At 48.3% G+C, this 18,701-nt stretch overlaps 1 protein-coding gene across 2 annotated transcripts in view; it reads right to left on the bottom strand.

Annotated features, from left to right (window-relative positions):
• ELFN2 (extracellular leucine rich repeat and fibronectin type III domain containing 2) overlaps positions 8,659-18,701 on the bottom strand; it is a 55,734-nt gene continuing 45,691 nt past the window's right edge. For both annotated transcript variants that reach the window (XM_021385671.1, XM_021385663.1), the window contains one exon: positions 8,659-17,568. In XM_021385671.1, coding sequence (XP_021241346.1) covers positions 14,470-16,896 — 2,427 coding nt within the window. In that variant the 5' untranslated portion in view covers positions 16,897-17,568 and the 3' untranslated portion in view covers positions 8,659-14,469. The remainder of the gene's footprint in view (positions 17,569-18,701) is intronic.

The following is an 18,701-nucleotide window of genomic DNA, read 5'->3' as shown; positions in this document are numbered from 1 at the left end:
CACAAACATAAAGGATACAGGATATATGTCTCTCACACATTGTATAGGATCTTTCTCCCTCACAGTGTCTCACACACACAGTCTCTATCCCTCACACCCATACTTGCATAAATGTCTTTTCCTACTGCTTCATTCTCTTTCTGGCACTGGTGGGAGTTTCAGGGAACAAGGCTGTGCCTTATTCCCTCTGTTCACGGTATCTCACTCGCTGCTAATCTGTATAGAATCATAGAATCATTAAGGTTGGAAAAGACCACTAAGATGATCTAGTCCAACTGTCAGCCCATCATTTGTTTCATTTTATTACTAGTAATTTCTTCATTTAGTTCTCTGCCCTCAAGGAGCAACTCAAACTCTTATAGCTTAGCAAGAAACATATTCTAGTTCCTGGGACTCAACAGACATGTCTTCACTTGCGCAAGGATTTTGCTTTGCAGCCTGGTCCATTTGGCTGCATTATCTATCAGAAAGTGATGTTCACAGCATATGGCAGGTTCACATGATTCAGCTTGAATGCCAGGTGAACCTAATGTGAAAACAAACTGCACATAGCAAAGATCAACTCTGAAAGACTGTTGAACTGCAGCTCAGCTATCTGGTAGTAGGGAGAATCCTCTTCTTCATTCCCATTGGTGATTATAACAGTGGGTACCCATATTCAAATGGATCATCAAAACAATTCCTTAATCCTCTGCTTTCTTCTCCTTCCAGCTCACTAATCAGTGTAGGGTATGTGATTGTTTTTACAGACTGCTCTCAGTGAAAATAAGAATTTATATTTTAACAGTAGAGCTGTTCTGAGTGTCATGTCTGAAGACTGTAAGATTGGCAGGGTTTGTAGAGAAGGAATAGCTATGGTATAGTTAGAAAGACATGGGCAGTATGTAATGCACACAAACAAGTCTGGAGGAGATAAATGCACCAGACCCAAAGAAGAGCATGACCATTTTCACATTTAGTTTGGTTTGTCCAAGAAAAACAACAAACATTTATCTCCATCTACAAGCACTGCACCACCAACAAATCATTGTTCCAACTTGACAGGAATCAGAAATGCATGGATTCCTCAAAGCGGCATCACCCCTATTAAAGGCACACGTCTCTAAAAAGACAGAAATTTCAGTTCAAACTTTCCCAGCTGGCATGAACCTTCTCATGACTTCATGTAGACTTACAATTTCCATAGCACCAAAAGTATCACCCAGGCAATGCTGTGATGGTTTCACTACTGGAGATTTAGATGACATTTGAGTATATATTATCCCTCATTTTCACAGAATGGTTGAGGTTGGACCTCTGGAGGTCATTGTGTCTGAGCCCACAGCTAAAGCAGCATCACCAAGAGCAGGCTACCCAGAACCACATCCAGATCATTTTTTAGTATCTCCAACATCTCTGAGCAACTGTTCCAGTGCTCAGTCACTCTCACAGTGTTTCCCAATGTTCAGACAGAACATCTTGTGTTCCAGTTAGTGCCTGTTGCCTCTTGACTTGTCACTGGGCACCACTGAAAAGAGCCTGGCTCCATCCTCTTTGCACCCTCACTTCAGCTATTTGTACACACAGATAAGAACCTGCCCTGAGACTCCTCTCTAGGCAGAGCGGTCACAGGAGAGGTGCTCCAGTTCCTTCATCATCTCTGTGGACCTTTTTGTCCTTCATGTACTTGGAAATGCTTCCCAGAACTAGCTGCTCCATCATCTTCACGGGGATTGAGGTGAGGCTGACTGACCTGTAGTTCCCTGGGTCCTCCTTCTTGCCCCTCTTGAAGAAAGGAGTAATGTTTGCTTTCCTCTAGTCCTCAAGCATTTCTCCTAATCACTGTGATTGTCTAAAGATTATTTAGCACCCCTGGGTGCATCCTGTCATGGCCCATGGACTTATGTATGTTTAGTTGGCTTAAATATCCTCTAACCTGATTCTTCTACACCAAGGTTAAGTCTTTCTTGCACCATTTTTCCCCCTGGACTCCATGGCCTGAAATTTCTGAAGGCCAATCCTGCTAGTAAAGACTGAGATGAAAAGGGCATTCAGTACCTTAGCCTTTTCCATGTCCTGTGTCACCAAGGCATTTTCCACATACAGCAGTATGTGCCCATATTTTACCAAGTCTTCCTTTTGCCACTTAAATGCTTTTGTACAATTTTGCTTGTAAGGTTCTGGACAGTAATGGAGAATACACCTGGAGGCTTACTCAGAGAAATTCAGATCTGTGTCCCATGTGCAAATAATATGGAGCATACCTACCATCTGCTCAAGGGAGAATGTGAAGCTGACTGCAAACAAGGTCATTAGCACATCTATTGTAGATCTTCGTCTCCTAGGATCAATTCCACAGAAACCTTCCTGGCTTAAGACCAAGGTGCTTTAAGTCATGGAGACATATGTTTCAGCTTCTTCCTTGTCTATTTTCACCAATGATTTCTTTGTGTTTCCCTCCACCCACGCACTCCGGTATCTCATTGTCAGCAATTGCTGACAACAGCATTCCCATGATGAGGGAATTTACTGCTAGGAGGATTCCATTGCCCCAGTGCAATGGCTTCCCCTCTCTCACATGCTCTGACATACCTGGCTTTGGTCACCACACCTGGCAAGGAGCTGGGACAGGTAATTGTGAAGACTAGTGCGTAAGACAACCAGTTCTTCAGGGCTGTTCTGACTTACTTGGCTTTATTTGATGAGAAGCCCAAGCAACATGCAGTTCTGTCTCCCATTCATTTGATTGCTGCTGTGTATATTTAAATTTTCTTTCTACCCGAGCATCCCACTTGCCCTTTCAGTCCATGCCAAATAGTTGCAAGCCTCAGTTTTATTCAGGTACTTTCTGTGTCCTGGGAGAACCGACAACAGCAGGTGCAGAAGCCTTGTTCTGAAACCATGAGTCTCACTGCTGCAATGCTGGGAAGCTTCAGATGCAGCTGTTTTCCCATCAGGTCTGTCAGATGATCTTAACATCAGGCTAAGAGTTATCTGGCATTTCAGACTGCTGCAGCAGCCTCTCTATGTAGACCTGGGTAGACCTGGGTAGACGTGGGTAGCACAAGGCTGTCCAATGTTGAATAAGGTATGCAGAAATGTAGAAGAATGGATGTACAGGATCACCATGAAGGTACATCTGTCCTAGTGTTCTTGTCTCTGATGATGTCCAGGGCAGGCTGGCTGGGCAAGAACAGGGCATGAACCTTCCTTGCTTTATTTTCCCCAATTCGATCTTTCAGTATTTTAAAGGCTCCCAGGCATCTCATTAAAATGCCAACCGGACAAATTCACAGAAAGGAAAGAAAAGAAAAAATAGATAGACATTACACATTCAAATATGTGACATCTCTGACTTGAGTATAACTCACTGGACAGCATATTAAGGAGGTGCGACCACATATTTGCCCTGTTCTCTAATTACCTAAGCCTCAGTTCTTTCCTTCATTGCAAGACAAGATAATGGACTAGTTATACTTTTGTGCTGGCCTAATTCGGCCTTTGGAGTAGTACATTAGGTTACATTCATGCCATCCTACTTAGTGGTCACCGCTGGAAACTTGGAGTCTGGCTTCAGGGCTCCTGCAAATGAAGCAAGAAAAAGTCCTGGTTAGCCTATCCACAAACAAGCTGCTAAAAATACTAGAATCACGTGGGATTAAGCCTGTGCTTGCTCTATGCGGAGATTTTTTTTTGTTTAATAGAGCACTGCTACACAAGAGTCTGAGGAAGACAGTGAGATTTTCTTTCTCTGCCCTTTGAAGCTACTCTCTGAGCTATTATGTGTTGAGTCAAATTCTTCTTTTCCCTTTGCTATAATCAATAGGTGCTGAGCCTGACTCCTTGTTGCCAGAATAGCACGTTACTTTCTCTGCTTCAGTTATTTCTGAGGTGATGCCTCTGCCCAAATCTATTGGATTTCCTCCATATTGTGCTCACTGTAAAGAAATTCCAGCCTGTGAGTGGTGCCCAGACACTGCAGTAAGTTGTCTTTTGGATCAAAGTATGGAAGAAATTGATTACAGTTGAAAGCATTCAGTGAGGAACCAGGAGAGACCTGGTGACTGTCTGAGGGGAGAAGTGCCTGATCCCTCCTAGAAATACTTCCCAGGGAAGTCTGAGGGTTTGCCAGTTTCCAGATTGTGATGGTATGGCAACAGGATAGAAGTGGCTCACTCAAGCCTCAGTTTCTGTTGCCCTGTCCATATCCACCTTCCAACTCAGCTCCCTGCAGCTTGCTCCACTCCAAGACTTCCAATGTCACTAAGAAGCAGTGCTGCCCTTTTTCCTGGCTGCCACCATCAAGGCTGCTGGCCACTCCCTACATCTCCCCTCTGCCTCAATGGTACCATTCACTGCAATGGCCCAGAAAAGAGTGCACCATCCTCGTGGAGTATGGTAACATAGCCTTGGAAAGCCTTTCATTAACCTTAATTATCTAATTTGCCACTTCATCCCAGCAGCTCCTGCCACAAAGTACTCAACAAACAGTGTCAAAAATATCAATTATCTCCCTGGCTGCCACTTGAGATGCAGAGAGAAGGAGAAACGGGTGTCACAGGCAGGAAGTTTGGTGAATGGCGGTGACAAAAGACAGAGAGATAGAATGCACTGTAGGGAAATGGGGGCAATAGGTCTTTGCCCACCTTACCAGGAGTTGATGGGAAGCTGAGATCTCATGTATCTTCTGAGCCAATATCTGATCTGAACAGAGCCCTGAGTGAAGTCCTTTTTCTTCAGACAAGAGAGTATAGGAATAAACAGACATTTCACTTCAACTGAAGGTAATCATATACATCAGATACAGCCTCTTCACCCTTTAAAGCTTTAACCTGATAGACTTAGCACCTCCTTGCCCTGAGGAATTCACCCTATGACGTTGTTTTGCTTGGACTGCCTATTTTCATTGGGCAGCTTCATCGCCGTCCTGCAGCTCAAGACCTCGGTCAGACAGTGCACGGACCATTCTAAGCTGCTGGGAAGCCCCAGTCATTCCCTTGAAGTCAACTCTGGATGAACTCCAGAGATTCAGGTAGGAAAGAACAAAGTCTAAGGAAATGTCCCAGCTTGTGTGGTCAGGAGACAGTCAGCAGCATGGGTTGGTCTTTGTCTATTTGCTCACAGGTCTGTGGGCAACTCTGGCTATTCCTCATGGTCCTTGCATGGCTGTGCTTCTCCCTCTTTCAGCCACTTCACATCAGAGGTCCTTACCACCCCCGCCCTTTCTTCAGGCTCCATCTTGTTATTCAGGTCCTGTTTGTCCCTTGGTACTCATGGCAGCACACTCACCATCTTTGGAGCTGGAGCAAGACAAGCAGGACAAGGCACTAGGCCGGAAAATTGGGTGCAGAAGTTGCAATGAATTCTTAATGATGCCCTTTCTGGTGACATATACAGAGAGATGGAGCTGAACGCTTTTCTTTATTTAAGTGTTTCTTATTTAAAAAGTGATGAGGCTTTTGATCCATTTTCCACGGTAGTGTTGGCTGGGCCCCTGCTTACTTCTGCCTTGCTTAGCAAGAGCCACCAGTACAGCTCCTTAGACTCACTTTCTGTGACATTACTTCTCCCTTTGAAGACTTGTGCTAAATACCAGGCCCTAACCAGTCTGGCAATCCCATTGCAAAAGGCATCATGTAACTATGATGTGAAAGACAGTCTGTCCTAGGGAGCTCAGTGAGGGAAGGGAGGACACAGACCCTTGTTTGATATTTGGGAAGTTAAGGAATGGTGCATCATCATAAATATGTAAGTGAGCTTTGTGTGTGCAAGTGCTCCTTCTATCCTCCTTAACCCTTCACTCCTATATCTTTTGCTCTCAAACTGTTCAGGTTTGTTTTCTTTCTCTTCGTGCTTCCTCCAAGGATGAGAAGGAAGATGTCCAGGTTCAGTGATATCCTCTGTTCTCCTGCCAAGGGCCGGCATGGCCTGTGCACTCACAAAGTCCTCTGGGCTCTGTGCAGATCTCACTCTGTCCTCCAGCTCTACAAACCCACACCTCTTTGTGTTCATTAAAAGCACACCCAAGACCTGGGGAAAAATGTTGACCTGACTGTTCTGCAATGCTCTAAACTGCAATGCTCTCCTCCCTCTGATGAGAGAGTATATCAGCAGTGGGACCCTGACATCCTGATCCATTTGCTCACCTCCCTTCGCAGTTGTTTGTTGTTCGTTCCACTGGACTTTATGTTGTTTGGAGGGAACAGGCTCCCCACCATTCTCCCTTAGGACTTGCCTGGCCCTGACGCATAATGGTCCCCAGGCACTGGAGCTTCAGAGATCAGAGGCATCCCACAGCCTTATCTGCCTATTGTAAGAATCCCCAGGATCTGAATAGAAAATCAAGGCTCAGAGAGGGGTATTACTCTTGCAGGGAAATGGAATTCATCTGCCAGGCTGCAGTTCCACCAGAGGTGCTCTTCCAGGCCTGACAGTCAGTCCAGGAGAGGGCAATATTGCCCACATGCCTGTACATTTCAAAACACACATGCGCGTACATGTGCAGACACATATGCAAATTGACCTCAGCTGTCCTATGTGATTTCCAGCAAAAGGCTCTGTTGCTAAGTTAGTCTTTTCTTTGCTGCAGCCAACGATTTCTTGGGTAAGTGGGGATGATGAAGAACCAAGACAGCATGGATGAAGCACAAGACACCAAAACATCATGAACCAAAAACAACAGCCCTGTGCAGAACAGAGGAATCCCAGAGTACAACTGGAATCAGCCAAAGGCTGCTTAAATACAAGAACTGCTTACCTCTTTCCTTTTGGCCCACAGGGACGTGGTTTAGCGGCCATGGTGGTGGCAGTGGGTTGATGGTTGAACTTGATGATCTTAGTGGTCTTTTCCAACCTTAGTGATTCTATGATGCTATGATTCTATGATTCTACTGTCCTTCAGTGTGCCCCCAGTCCAACAGTCCCCACCTGGCTTCAGGACGTTTTTGACTACCCCAGCCCTGACAGTCTTTCCTTCCCAAAGCTTTCTGTCCCCGCTAGACAGCACCTGCAAATACATTTTGTCCTTTCTCCTCCCTGTGGCAGAGCAACCAGTTGAAATGCAAGGACCGTGGAGACAAAATTGAATTTAGCAACAAAATAAACAGCATGGGGGCACTCCACTGATGAGATTATACCTGTTTAAAATTTTTGCATTAATTCCTCTCGAGGTTTGAAATTCCCTGTCTCTGACAGCCCATATCCCTGCACTGCAGATATGCAGATGCCAGCAATATCACTTTGACCCAACAATCCAGCTTTCCACAAAGTACGCGGAGCTCTGATAAACCCCATCAGAGCTCCTCTTTGTTATGCACCATTTTCCATCCCCCAGAGATGCACAGCCCAATGCCATTTCTTCCCATGCTCAGTAATTCTTCCCAGGACCAAGGAAGAACATATTAGACTGTGAAGCATCTGCATGTAGTAGCAGCTGCCCTAGGCTGCTCTAAAATCATTTCAAGCATTAATAAGAGTTGCCAGCTACTGTGGCATATATGTCCAGGAGCTGAAAGTCACTGCTGTGTTCATATTAACCCCCCACCCCCCAAGACTGCATATTCCTGCCACTTTCTGCTCTAGGAAGAGAGGCTGTAACAGCAAGTCCCAGCAGCTGCCTCCACAAAGGAACCCCAGAAGCCACAGTTAGACTTTTCTGATCAAAGCTGGATGTGCAATGGCAAAAGATGATAACTTCTGAGCCAAGCAGCAATACCACTCTTGGAGAAAAAATCAGGAGGTGAGGAAGAGATAAGATATTTATGAGAATGGCTGCTATTTCACCATGCACAAATTGGCCTAATTATCTGTATAAATGCACCAATACACACAGATTTGCTGGCTGCATTCTTGCCTTGAAATATTTATGCTTACGAAGAGCTGAGATCAGTGTATCTGGTGTTAGATTAGTCTACAGATTGCTCAGTCACTACCTACAGCCAAACCACCTGGCCTGGGGGGGCCTTTCTCCTGACAGCTCTGGGGCTTGGGTGGAGAATGCCTCTTGGCACCAGTCGAGGATCTGTTGTGTAGATGATGGGTGAAAAAGTGCTGTCCTACACACAGGCAGTGGTGTATGCATGCCTGGGATGGGACACGGCTCCAGGGAGACCTGGGAGAGGCCTTTCGTTACCAAAAGGGGGGCAATAAGAAAGAAGGGGACAGACTCTTTAGCAGGGTCTGTTAGGATAGGACAAGGGGAAATGATTTCAAACTAAAAGAAGGGAGATTTAGGTTGGACAAAAGGAAGATTTTTTTCTTTACAACAAGGGTGGTGAGGCACTGGAACAGGTTTCCCAGTTACCCCAACCCTGCAGACACCCAAGGTCAGGCTGGAGGGGCTCTGAGCACCCTGATCGAGCTGTAGGTGCCCCTATTCTTTGCAGGGGAGTTGGACCACATGGCCTTTAAGGATTCCTTCCAACCCAAATGACTCCATGATTGTATGAATAAGGCGATATATAAGGGAAGAGAAACAGTGTGTTAGTGACGAGCAGATGGCCATTGATTCCCTGGGAGAATCCAGAATCCTTCTTCTACTATCTCACCCAGCTCTTCTGGTTTCCCCCTTTTCCCTCCCGTTCTATATCACCTCTTGTGCAAAACAAGGCCGAGACAAATAGACTCAGAAGCAGCTTTTCACTTTTTTGTTTGTTGTTTTTTTTTGGGTTTTTTGTTGTTTTTTCTGTTTTTTTTTTTAAATAAGAAATTTATTGCAAATATAGAAATTGATTTTCTCCATACAGGAATCTCCGAGTTGAGGAAAAAATGATTTCGTGCCATTCATTTTCAAAACAGAAAAATTAAAAAAAAAAAAAAAAAAGGAGAGAGAGAGAAAGAGAGATAGAAAAGAAAGAGAAATCCAAAAGAAAAGAAAAGAAAAAAAGGAAAGAAAGAACAGAAGAAAACAACATAACTCCAACTCAAACGTGTCCATACACAACCAGGGGGGTCACAGGGCTGTTATGGAAAGAGGAACACTGAAGAGGACACAAGGAGCCAGTCCCAGCAGCTGCCTCCGAGGCCCTTCTTTACATTCAAGGGGAAACCCCCCAGCTCTTTTCCTGGCAGCCGCCCACCCCTTCCCACCCCCTCACCCCAAGTGCTGTGCTTGTGGATGGACCAGCAGTACCAGCCCTGGCAGACCTCGCCTGACCCAGCCAGCCCCTTCTCCCCGAGAACAGGGGACAATGGGCAGTGGGAGCGGGCCACCGAAGAGCAAGGCCTCACAGTGGCGGTGGTGGTAACAGAGAGGCAAAGGCCAAGCCAAATGCGTGGGGATGGGGCAGACGGAGGGGGACCCGTGAGATGGGGAAAGAGGAGAAGGGTTGAAGAGGGATGGGTTGAGAGCTGCCCTCATGGGGAGAGGTATAGAGACAGCTCCCTGTGGCTCGAGGCAGGAGAAGAAAAGGGGAGGCAGACCAAGAGAGCCCCTCATAGTACAAGGCCAAACCGGCTGGAGGGACGGGATGCATGTGTGTGTGGGAGGGGAGACAACAAATATCCCATCTGCCCCTTGGGGACACCCCAAGACATCTGCCTTCAGGGGGCAGCTGAAGTGGGGCAGGCTCCTCCAGACCTATAGGAGAGCCCCAGGGCCCAGTAAAGGGTGGCATTCAGTGTCCTTCCCACTCAAAGCCACCCTGAGTCCGCTCAGGTGGTGGGACGTTCAGCAGGCTGGCTCCAGCAAGAGGATACAGCTCCACGAGGCTCCTCTTGCACGCAGCTGAAGGAGGTGGTAGAGGTGGAAGAGGATGTTCTCCAGGTTCCCAGAGGCCGTGTGTGCTTCCAGATGCAGTTGAGCTTTCTGGTCAGCAAGAAACATGGCAAATGTGCTTTCTGGGCCCGGCCTCCAGCTCCTGCCCACATGGCAGCTGCCTGCCCTGTAGTGCTGAGCTCTGCCCTATGGAGAGGGGCCACAGCTCATCATGAAGCCTGTCCAGCTTTTCTCTTCAGCCACTGCTGCCTATTCCCCACTTCTTCTCAGGGATCCTCCACCCCTGCACTCAGCCCTTTCACCCTTTCTATCCCATTCTTTTCCTGCACAGCCATCTTTTTCCCTCTTCTTCCCATCTTTTCTCCTCTTCCTTCCAGATCTGTCCCTCTACATCTCCCTCTACCTGCTTCCTCCTTGCCCCCTCCCCATCTCTCCAGTGCAGACCATCCTCATCCCTGCCCCTCCTCTCCCTTCCTCACCTCCCTTTTCTGCTTCCCCCCTGCATATCTCCCCCTCCTTCCCCCAAGCCTGCCTGGCAGAACCTCCTCCAGGAAGGCAGGCTGATTAGCATTGCAAACACACCGAGGCCTCCTCAGCCCAACATAAATCTTCATTTGTCAGTCATGAATATTTCACACCTGCCTCAGGAGGGATTTATTCAGCATGGAAGAGTGGGGAGTGGGAATGTGGCACTGGAGCATGAGCTGGGGGCAGCCATCACCTACAGGTGTGGTGTAGGGCTCTGCCCCACAGGAACACCAACATCATACCTAGGGTCTTGCTTTCACTCTTCTGGATGCAGGAATCCAACCCAGCTCCCCCTGTGCCTATTCTTGAGGAGAGGGCAAATCAGAACTCCCTCTCATTTCACACTCTCCACTCTTTCCAATGATGTGAATGAAACCCGCATTGTTCCCTGTCAGTAGTCACCAGCACAGAAATAACGTGTGAAGGGGGCTAGTCCTTGTTCTGCCCCCATGGATCTACTTTGCCCTGGGAGAAGGCAAGGATGAATAGCTCTCACCAAAACCAAGCTGTAGGGGGCTTAGAAGTTTTGGGCATTCACTTGGGGCCTTTTTCCACCATGAAGGTCTTACAGGTGTCATCATGCCCTACCCTCTGCTAGAGCCACCCACAGGAAAGGGATAGGATAGGCCTAATGCAGAGCCATCTGCAATCAATGAGAGGAAGGTGATGGGAGGTCTTCTAGTGATTGCAACCAGCTCCACATCATGCTTTTCCTGTATCAGATTTCCCTGCAGATGAGGCACTCCTGGATCCTCCAGGAATGGCCTTGCCTGTAGATCTGGGGAAGGTGAAACCAGGGCAGGGGGATAGTAGTAACCATTTCTCTTATGAGATCTGTCTGGATGGGCCTCTCTCCTATTTCTAAATAATTAGGAGAAATGATGACCACAAGAAAGAGCAGGACTTTGGCTTATAACACATTCCCCTTCACACGCACAACCCTGAAAAGCAGCTAAGAGACCACATTTGGGGCAAGGGGAGTGGACACTGGAAAGAGGAGTGGAAGATTTTTGTTGATTTGATTAAGTTGGACTCTCTTTGGGGTGCGTGCCCTCTCACACTCGTAGGAGTCTCTCATAAAATCATATCAGGGATGATGGAAAGGAGCAGGAAAAATGGGGATGAGGATGGGAGAGACTTTGGGGAGGAGGTTAAATTCCAACAAACTGGCACATACACAACAGATTTTTGCTCAGAAAAATACAGTAAAATCATCATGCAAATAGAACGTTAAATCTGCCTTCCTCCAAAAGGGCTGGCATCACTTTGCAAGCCCTCATCCCTGGGAAGGGAGCAGGACAAGGAAGAAGGGAGGAAGAAGGAAGGCGGTACACTTTGTTCCCCTTCCTTGCCCTCTTCCTCCCACAGAACAGTCCATCTTGTGCAAACTTCACCCACTGGCTTGGAGTGGGGGATACAGTGGGGAGAGAAATGGCTTTTCCCGCCCTACCCAGCCTTACCCTCACCACAGGCAAAAGAAGGGCCTGATGACAGTTGTATTCCTGACCTTTCCTTTCTACCTTGCTGGGGTGATATGGGGAGAGAGCAGAAACCATTGCAGTTTAAGGCTTCCCCCTGAAACTATAGACTGAGCAGAACTCATTACAAGACCATACAGCAGAGGAGAAGCACAGGGAGGGAAGAGGTGGGGAGAGGAACAGGACTCCATCCCCCTGTGTCTGTCATCCTCTTTTTCCTATCCAATTCTGCGCCCCAGTCATTAGCCTTTCCTGCTTGGTTCATTACCATGCTGGAAGACTGCTGGGCCTGCTCTGTGTGATAGCTGGAGAGGTCTCTGCTGTGCCTGTGCTCCTCTCACAGCATTGAACTGTCTTGGTTTGCTGTATTGTCCCAGCATGGAGGAACACCTGGCAGCAGAGATGTATTTCATCATTCTGAACACATACAAACACACTTACCCCTTCTGGGTTTCTCTGGCTCTTACAGAGTGGAGTCAACTCCATGAATACTTCTGGACTCAAGGCAAAATTATGCTCTGACTATGAGGAGGTGTGGCTGACAGTGAAGGAGGCTGAGGCAACAGGATTCAGAGCCGTCTTAGGATTGTTGCCATCAGCATCCCTACAAGGAAGGGACCCCAAGGATTTTCACAGGCTTAGACCTTGGGTATCCCCAATGATTTTTGCGCACCTGTCTCTGCCTACTGCTGCTCCTCACTTTCAGAAGATGAAGCTATGTCACCTGTAGCACTGAAATCAGCTGCCACAGCTGGAAGTGCAACTACCTGCCAGAAATGGGCTGGTTGTCTGTGGGCAGCACATGAATACCTCCCAGAGAAGGTCCTAAACCCTTATCCTTCTCCCAGGGCCCCCAGACATATTGAGGGTTCTGAAGAGTGCCTCAGAAAGGAAATAGGCACTTGGGAAAGGCCAGCGCAACGCAGGCCCTCACTCTCATCCTGATAGGAGTGAACAGTTGTCGAGAACAGTTGGGATGTGCAGCTCATGGAGGGGAGGCCCAATGTGCTGCCTAAAGATGCACTCAGCAGGCAGCTATCCCTGCCTGACAAGGAGAATGCAGGGGAAAGAGTGCCAAGATTGTGCTTTGTTGGGCTGCTCATTAACAGGATGAAGCAGACAGGGCAATAGGCTCATTCCTAACTCTGTGGCAGATCTACTCTTCAAGGGTCAGAGACAGGGACCTAGTAAAGGAAACTCATTTTTTGCCAGGAAGTTGAAGAATTCAAGTCTGTCACAGCTAACTGTGAGGAGGTGGAGGACTTAGGAGGTGGTAAGTTGCCATGACTCTCATGAGGGCCTCCAGGTATTCAGAGGAACATTGCTATCCAGAGGCTGGTACCTCCTCTATCCCAGCATGAGATGCACACAAAGGGAGCTTCTCCTGGATCAGTTCTTACTGGACTAGTCCCAAACCCGCTCTCACATTTCTTCTGTGCTCCTTACTCCACGCTAGGCTGTCTCCTGTCCATGCTGATGTGTCCATGGGCTATTCAAGTGGAAGAAACTTTGTGGCTTTTCTGTCAACTCAGTGAGGGGTATATTTCTGAACATCAGAAATGTTATTCTTCACATACACCTACTCTAACCCTCCTGGGTAAGGAAAGGAGAATGGCTGATTCTCTTCTACCCCACTCCCAACATGATGCAAGTCACTTGGGAAGAGCTGCAGAAGCTTCATGCAGAAGTTGTTCTGCTTAGCTCCTCTCCAGGTCCCTTTTTTATAGTAAGAGGGACAGAAGAACATACCAAACCTACTGACCAGGTCATGGGTTTGTGTGATGGGAAGGACCTGTGACCTGTGACACTCATGGGGAGATAAGAACTCTTTACACCTCTGAGAGGCTATGCCTTCTTACCTCCTTGTCCCCCATTTCTTGAGGAACTGACGTGATGTGCAGAAGAGCACAGCCGTACCCCCTCAGTGATGGGCTCTGAGCAGGCCTGTCACTCCAGAATCACTGGTGTTCATCACCAGCATGGTGAGAGAAGGGAAGTGGGGAGAGCTGCACAGGCACAGAGTCTGTTGTGTGTCAGATCTTCCTCCTTCTGTCTTTCACACTCTCCTTTTTCCAAGGAGGATGGAAGTTCATGCAGTATTTATTTTAAAAGTGCAAGGGACCCCTAACAGAGATGGATAGGAAGAGGAAAAGGAAAAGGAGAGAGCTTCTTCCAACAAATCCTACCTGTCTTGGAAGGGGAGAGGTGAGAGAGAAAAGCTTCCACTGCCAAAGGAAATGGGGGAAAACTAGTGTGATGAAAGATTTGGAAAAGTAGATGTATCAAGTGGGCAGAGAAGCTTTCTAAACCAAAGTCCTCCCCTCCCACCAAAAAGAAAAATCAGCTTTCAATCAGCAAGAGAAACAGAAAGAGCAGTAATTCTCAGCTGAGTTCCATTCCCAGTCAGTGTCCATCCCTGTCACCGCTGCCACCTCCTCCCAGGCCAGTCCCACCCACCCACACTCCAGTGCTGTTACCACAGTGTCAGAGCAGGACTCTCCTCCCAACCATCTGCAGGCAGAACAATGGTCCCCGTAACACAGTAGAGACAATTCGGCTTGTGTGTGTGTCTGTGTGTCTGTGTGTGTGTGTGAGAGAGTTTTCTGTTGTTGTTGTAAACTTTAAGAAACCATTCTGTCAGTTTTGTATTTGTCGGAGTATTTTGTTGTTGGTTTATTTTTCACAGTCAAGTGGCATTTTTTTTTTTTTCTGGTTGTTGGGGAAGGGGGTCTTGTTTTGTATTGTTTTCTTGGAAAGAGTAAGGAAGAGTCACAGCTTCTGCTGAGCAGAGACTCCTTTCCAGTAATCCAGGATGTCATGCAGATCCTCATCCTTGGCAAACTGAACTTTCTTCCGCAGGGCATGCCCAGCCGCCATGTAAACCTCCTCCCTGTGGTGCTTCTTGTAAGGCCGGAATCGCTCCCAGATCTTGTGGGTGCTCTCCGATGAGTACTCAGGGCTGGAGGAGTAACCCGAGAAGTAGTGTCTAGGGGAGAGCTGGGAGTATGTGGAGTCTCGCTTCGAGCGGGAGAGCGGCTTGAGGAATGACACCCGCTGGCTCAAGGTGTCTGCACTTTCCTCGTAGTACAGGGCCGGGAAGGAGTGTCGATGCTCACTGCAGTGGTAGGAAGGCTTGACCTCCAAGTGGTGGATGGCGCCCGGGGACACCAAGGGAAGACGATCCAAAGGGCTGTTGAGTGGGCTGCCCTTCTCAATGTATTTGGAGTCAGATTTGCTCAGTGGTGGGTGGTCAGGCACATCCAAGCTGAAAACCTTGGCGCTCTTGATGGAGCCACTAGAGGAAACACTGCAGGTCTTTCTGGCCACGGCAGCATCAGCGCTGAGCTGGCGCTGCAAAGGGTGGTGGGAGCTTTCCTTGTAGGGTGGGGAAAGAAAGCTAGGCCGCTCTAGCCCACCCGAGGAACTGGCAGGTATGGACTGGCACTCAAAGGCCATGTCTGAGTCAACGCCAGTCCCACCACCCAGGAAAGAGGCTGTGTCCAGCTTGAGGGCATCAATGCAGTTGTTGATGATCTGGTTGACTTTGTCTACCTCCTTGGCAATAGTAGAGATCTCAGCAGCTGAGCCTTGCCCATTGTCAAGCTCCCTCAAGTCCTCATCCCGTGGGGTCCGTTCCAGCCCATCCCCACCACCAGTCCGCACCTCAATGTAATTCCCTTTTGTGGTGACTTTGGGGGTCTCCATCCCAGTCTCCATTGACTTTGGTGGGGGCAACTTCTCCCCAATCATGGAAGGGATAGAGGACATCCGTGAGACAGGGATGACTGGTGGCTCACCCAGTTTCTGGGAAGGATGGACCATGGTACTGGTATCAATATCTGATCCATAGCGCATTTCTAGGATTGTCTTTTTTACATTGAGGGACTTCTGTTTCTCCTCCTGCATCCTTCGCTTTCGCAGGCAGTAGTATACCACCCCCAGGACAATGACCATCCCGAAGAGACAACCCAGGGTGGTCATGATGTAGTGCGTGGTGGTGGAAGTACTGGAAATAGGGTCCTCCCTGCCTTTGCTTCTGGTTGCAAAGGTCAAGCAAGTGTGGTTATAGCGTCTGTTGTTGCGGATGGAGGCCACACAGAAAGTGTAATCAGTGTGGGCTTTCAGTTTGTTGACAGTGACATATTCCTTCTTGCTCTTCAGTGTTGCAATGTCAGAAACATAGCTGTTGTTGTACTGAACCAGCACATACATCTTACTGTAGGGCATGGGGATGGTTACCATCAGGATGGCTGAAGTGATGGTGACATCATGGAGCTTGATGCTGGGACTGAAGGAGGAGTCAGTAGTGGAGGAAGCTGGAGGCTTGACAGAGAGGAAGTCCCCAGGACTGATGGCTGAGCCCTCATCCAAGTCTCTCTGGGAGTCAGGCGTATAAGGAGTGGGGTTGACCCTGGAGAGAGAGGGGATGGTGCCACCTCTGCACATAGACTGGAAGATGGTGATGGCATTGCGGTTGTGGTGAGGCCGAGGTACCAGGAGCGGGTACCCAGCAAACTCTCGTGGAGTTTCACACTGGAGCCGGTCATAGTTCTTGGTTACATTGTTGAAGAGCGCCAACCAGTTAAGAAAGCTGTAGAGGCTACAGTCACAGTTGAAGGGGTTGCCTGCCAGCTCACACACCATAAGATTGCTCAAGCTGGTGAAAGTGTTCCCTTCCAGACGGCTGAGACGGTTTGACGACAGGTCAATGCTAATCAGGCTGGGACACTCAGAGAAGGCAGTAGGTGTGACCAGCTCAATCAGGTTGTGCTGCACAAATAGAAACTGGAGCCGGGCCATGCCCCTCAACATGCCCTCTGTCAGGTTCGTAAGTTTGTTGTAGCCCAGCTGTAAGACCTGGAGGTTTGTCTGGCCCATGAAAGCCCCATCCTCAATATAAGAGATCTCGTTCTTGGTCAGGTTCAGATCAGTCAAGTTGCCGAAGCGGTTGAGGGAGGAGTACAGCACCACTTTGAGCTTATTCTCGTTCAAACGCAAGTCATGCACCGTGCTGTTGATGTGCTGGGGGATGGTTTCATATGGGGGCTGGTTCTGGCTGCAGATGGCCAGCCACACATAGCCTTTGTCCCCCTCAATCAGCCAGCAGTCACCTCGCACGGTGCCAGGGGAAAACAAGCAGAGCAGGGCAGCTGCCCAAAACCCCAGGCACATCATGGCCTTCAGTGGTGCCTTCATCAGACCAAAAAAAAGGTAAAAAGTAAATAAAAAAAAAGAAAGGAAGAAAGAAAGAAAGAAAAAATACAAATCCCAGGACCACAGCAAAAGGAAAGTAAGGGGCAGAGGAAAGTGAAAGGGGCAATAACTAGGGGCTTAGCAATGGAAGTGCATGAGCACCCCAGTCCTATTGGGTGCCATCACCATCATTTCTTCTTGCCCTCTGGGTCAAGCCAGGAGCATGGAGCAGAGAGAATGCATGCAGTTTGCTTCCAGCACACCCAACAACTGTTACCAAGGATGAACGGTATGGGAGAGAACTACCTTGTGCTTCTTTTCTAAACAGAAGTTCAGACGGAGGAAAACGAATCTTCTTCGATGTTCACGAGCAACTTTCTCACCTTTTCTAATGTCTTCCCACCCACCTTGCCACCCACACCAAACCCACCCCAAAATAAACCCAAACCCTCCCCCCTTGGGTCTTCCCCCGCCCATCCACGGTGTGAGTTGGAAGAATAAGGCAAGGCTGCCTCCTCTGTCGCTCACGCTCCCTTCAGTTCCTCCTCCTTCTTTTCCTTTTCTCCCGGGTTCCCTCTGAGAAGCTTCAGAGCTTCAGATCAAACATGTTGAAAACAAAAATACAGAGAGGGAAAGAGCAAGTGCACATGAGAGAGATCCATCTGTCACTGGAATCTGGAAAAGAAAGCACACAGGAGACAAGAAGAGGCATCAGCTGGGGGGGGATCTTTGCAATAAGAACGTAGACGATGAGGTGTCATGAGAAGAGGGAGATGGGTAAATGATAGAATTGTAGGAGGTGCTCACAAGGGAGGAATGGGACCTCCTGCCGTGCTGATATGCCTTTGAGAAGGGAACCCTCATGACACATAATCTTATATCAGGGGTATGCAGAAGGGTATCCGGGCTCTGTTATGCAATGTAATCACAGCCAGGGACGTGGGGGAAGGCAGCAGAGGAGAGGCAGAAGGGGAAGGGGAGGGAGGCTGGGAAACATACGGCTGCTATTGCGATTGGCTTAGAACTCCTAGTGTAAACAAAGGCAAGCCCCAAGCACAGCCAAAGCCAACGATTTTCAGCTGCCTGGAAATCATGTACACAGAATGCATGAAGCAACGAAAATGGATACTAGCCCCACAACAAAACTAAAAACAAAACAAAACAAAACACTTTTTTATTTGTTTCCTCCCTTCCTTATCACAGGAGGGATAAATAATTCAAGCCACGTGTAAGCGCTTGTGCTCTAAAAATTTTTCCTGCTTCTTGGTGCAGGGACAAGGCTGTTGAGGTGAGCCAGCCCAGCTGGAGCATGCAGAAGGGTTGGATGTAGGCAGCATGTCAAATACCAGCCTCCAGTCTCCCACCAACAATACCAGCAGTACAGAGTTAACGGACATCATTCATCCACTCCACTCACCAAAGAGGGGCATACAGCCTCCACCCTCCTGCTGTGCCCACTCTGTTTGGGGGTTATGAATGCTGTTCTTCTGTAGGAACAGATACTTTGCAGGAATTATTTGAGTTGGAAGGGACACTTAAAGGCCACTTAGTCCAATTCCCCTGCGGTGAAGAGGGATACCTATAGCTTGATCAGGGTGCACAGAGCCCTTCCAGGCTGACCTTAGATGTCTCCAGGGATGGGTATCCACCACACCTCTGGGTAAAGCCTTCCCTCCAGCCATGGTTTCAGCCCTTCTCACACCGCGCTGAGGAAGGAGCCTGGCAGGAGTGCCCTTGGGCAGTGCAGAGGAAATCATTTCATACAGCAGAGAAAATGCAGGCACTGGGCTTTATTTTTAATTGGCGGG

This window comes from Numida meleagris, chromosome 1 (assembly GCF_002078875.1).
Source record: "Numida meleagris isolate 19003 breed g44 Domestic line chromosome 1, NumMel1.0, whole genome shotgun sequence".
NCBI classification, from domain to species: Eukaryota; Metazoa; Chordata; class Aves; order Galliformes; family Numididae; genus Numida; species Numida meleagris.
Note: the sequence above shows the minus strand (reverse complement) of the source record. Positions and strands in the feature narration are given on the sequence as shown.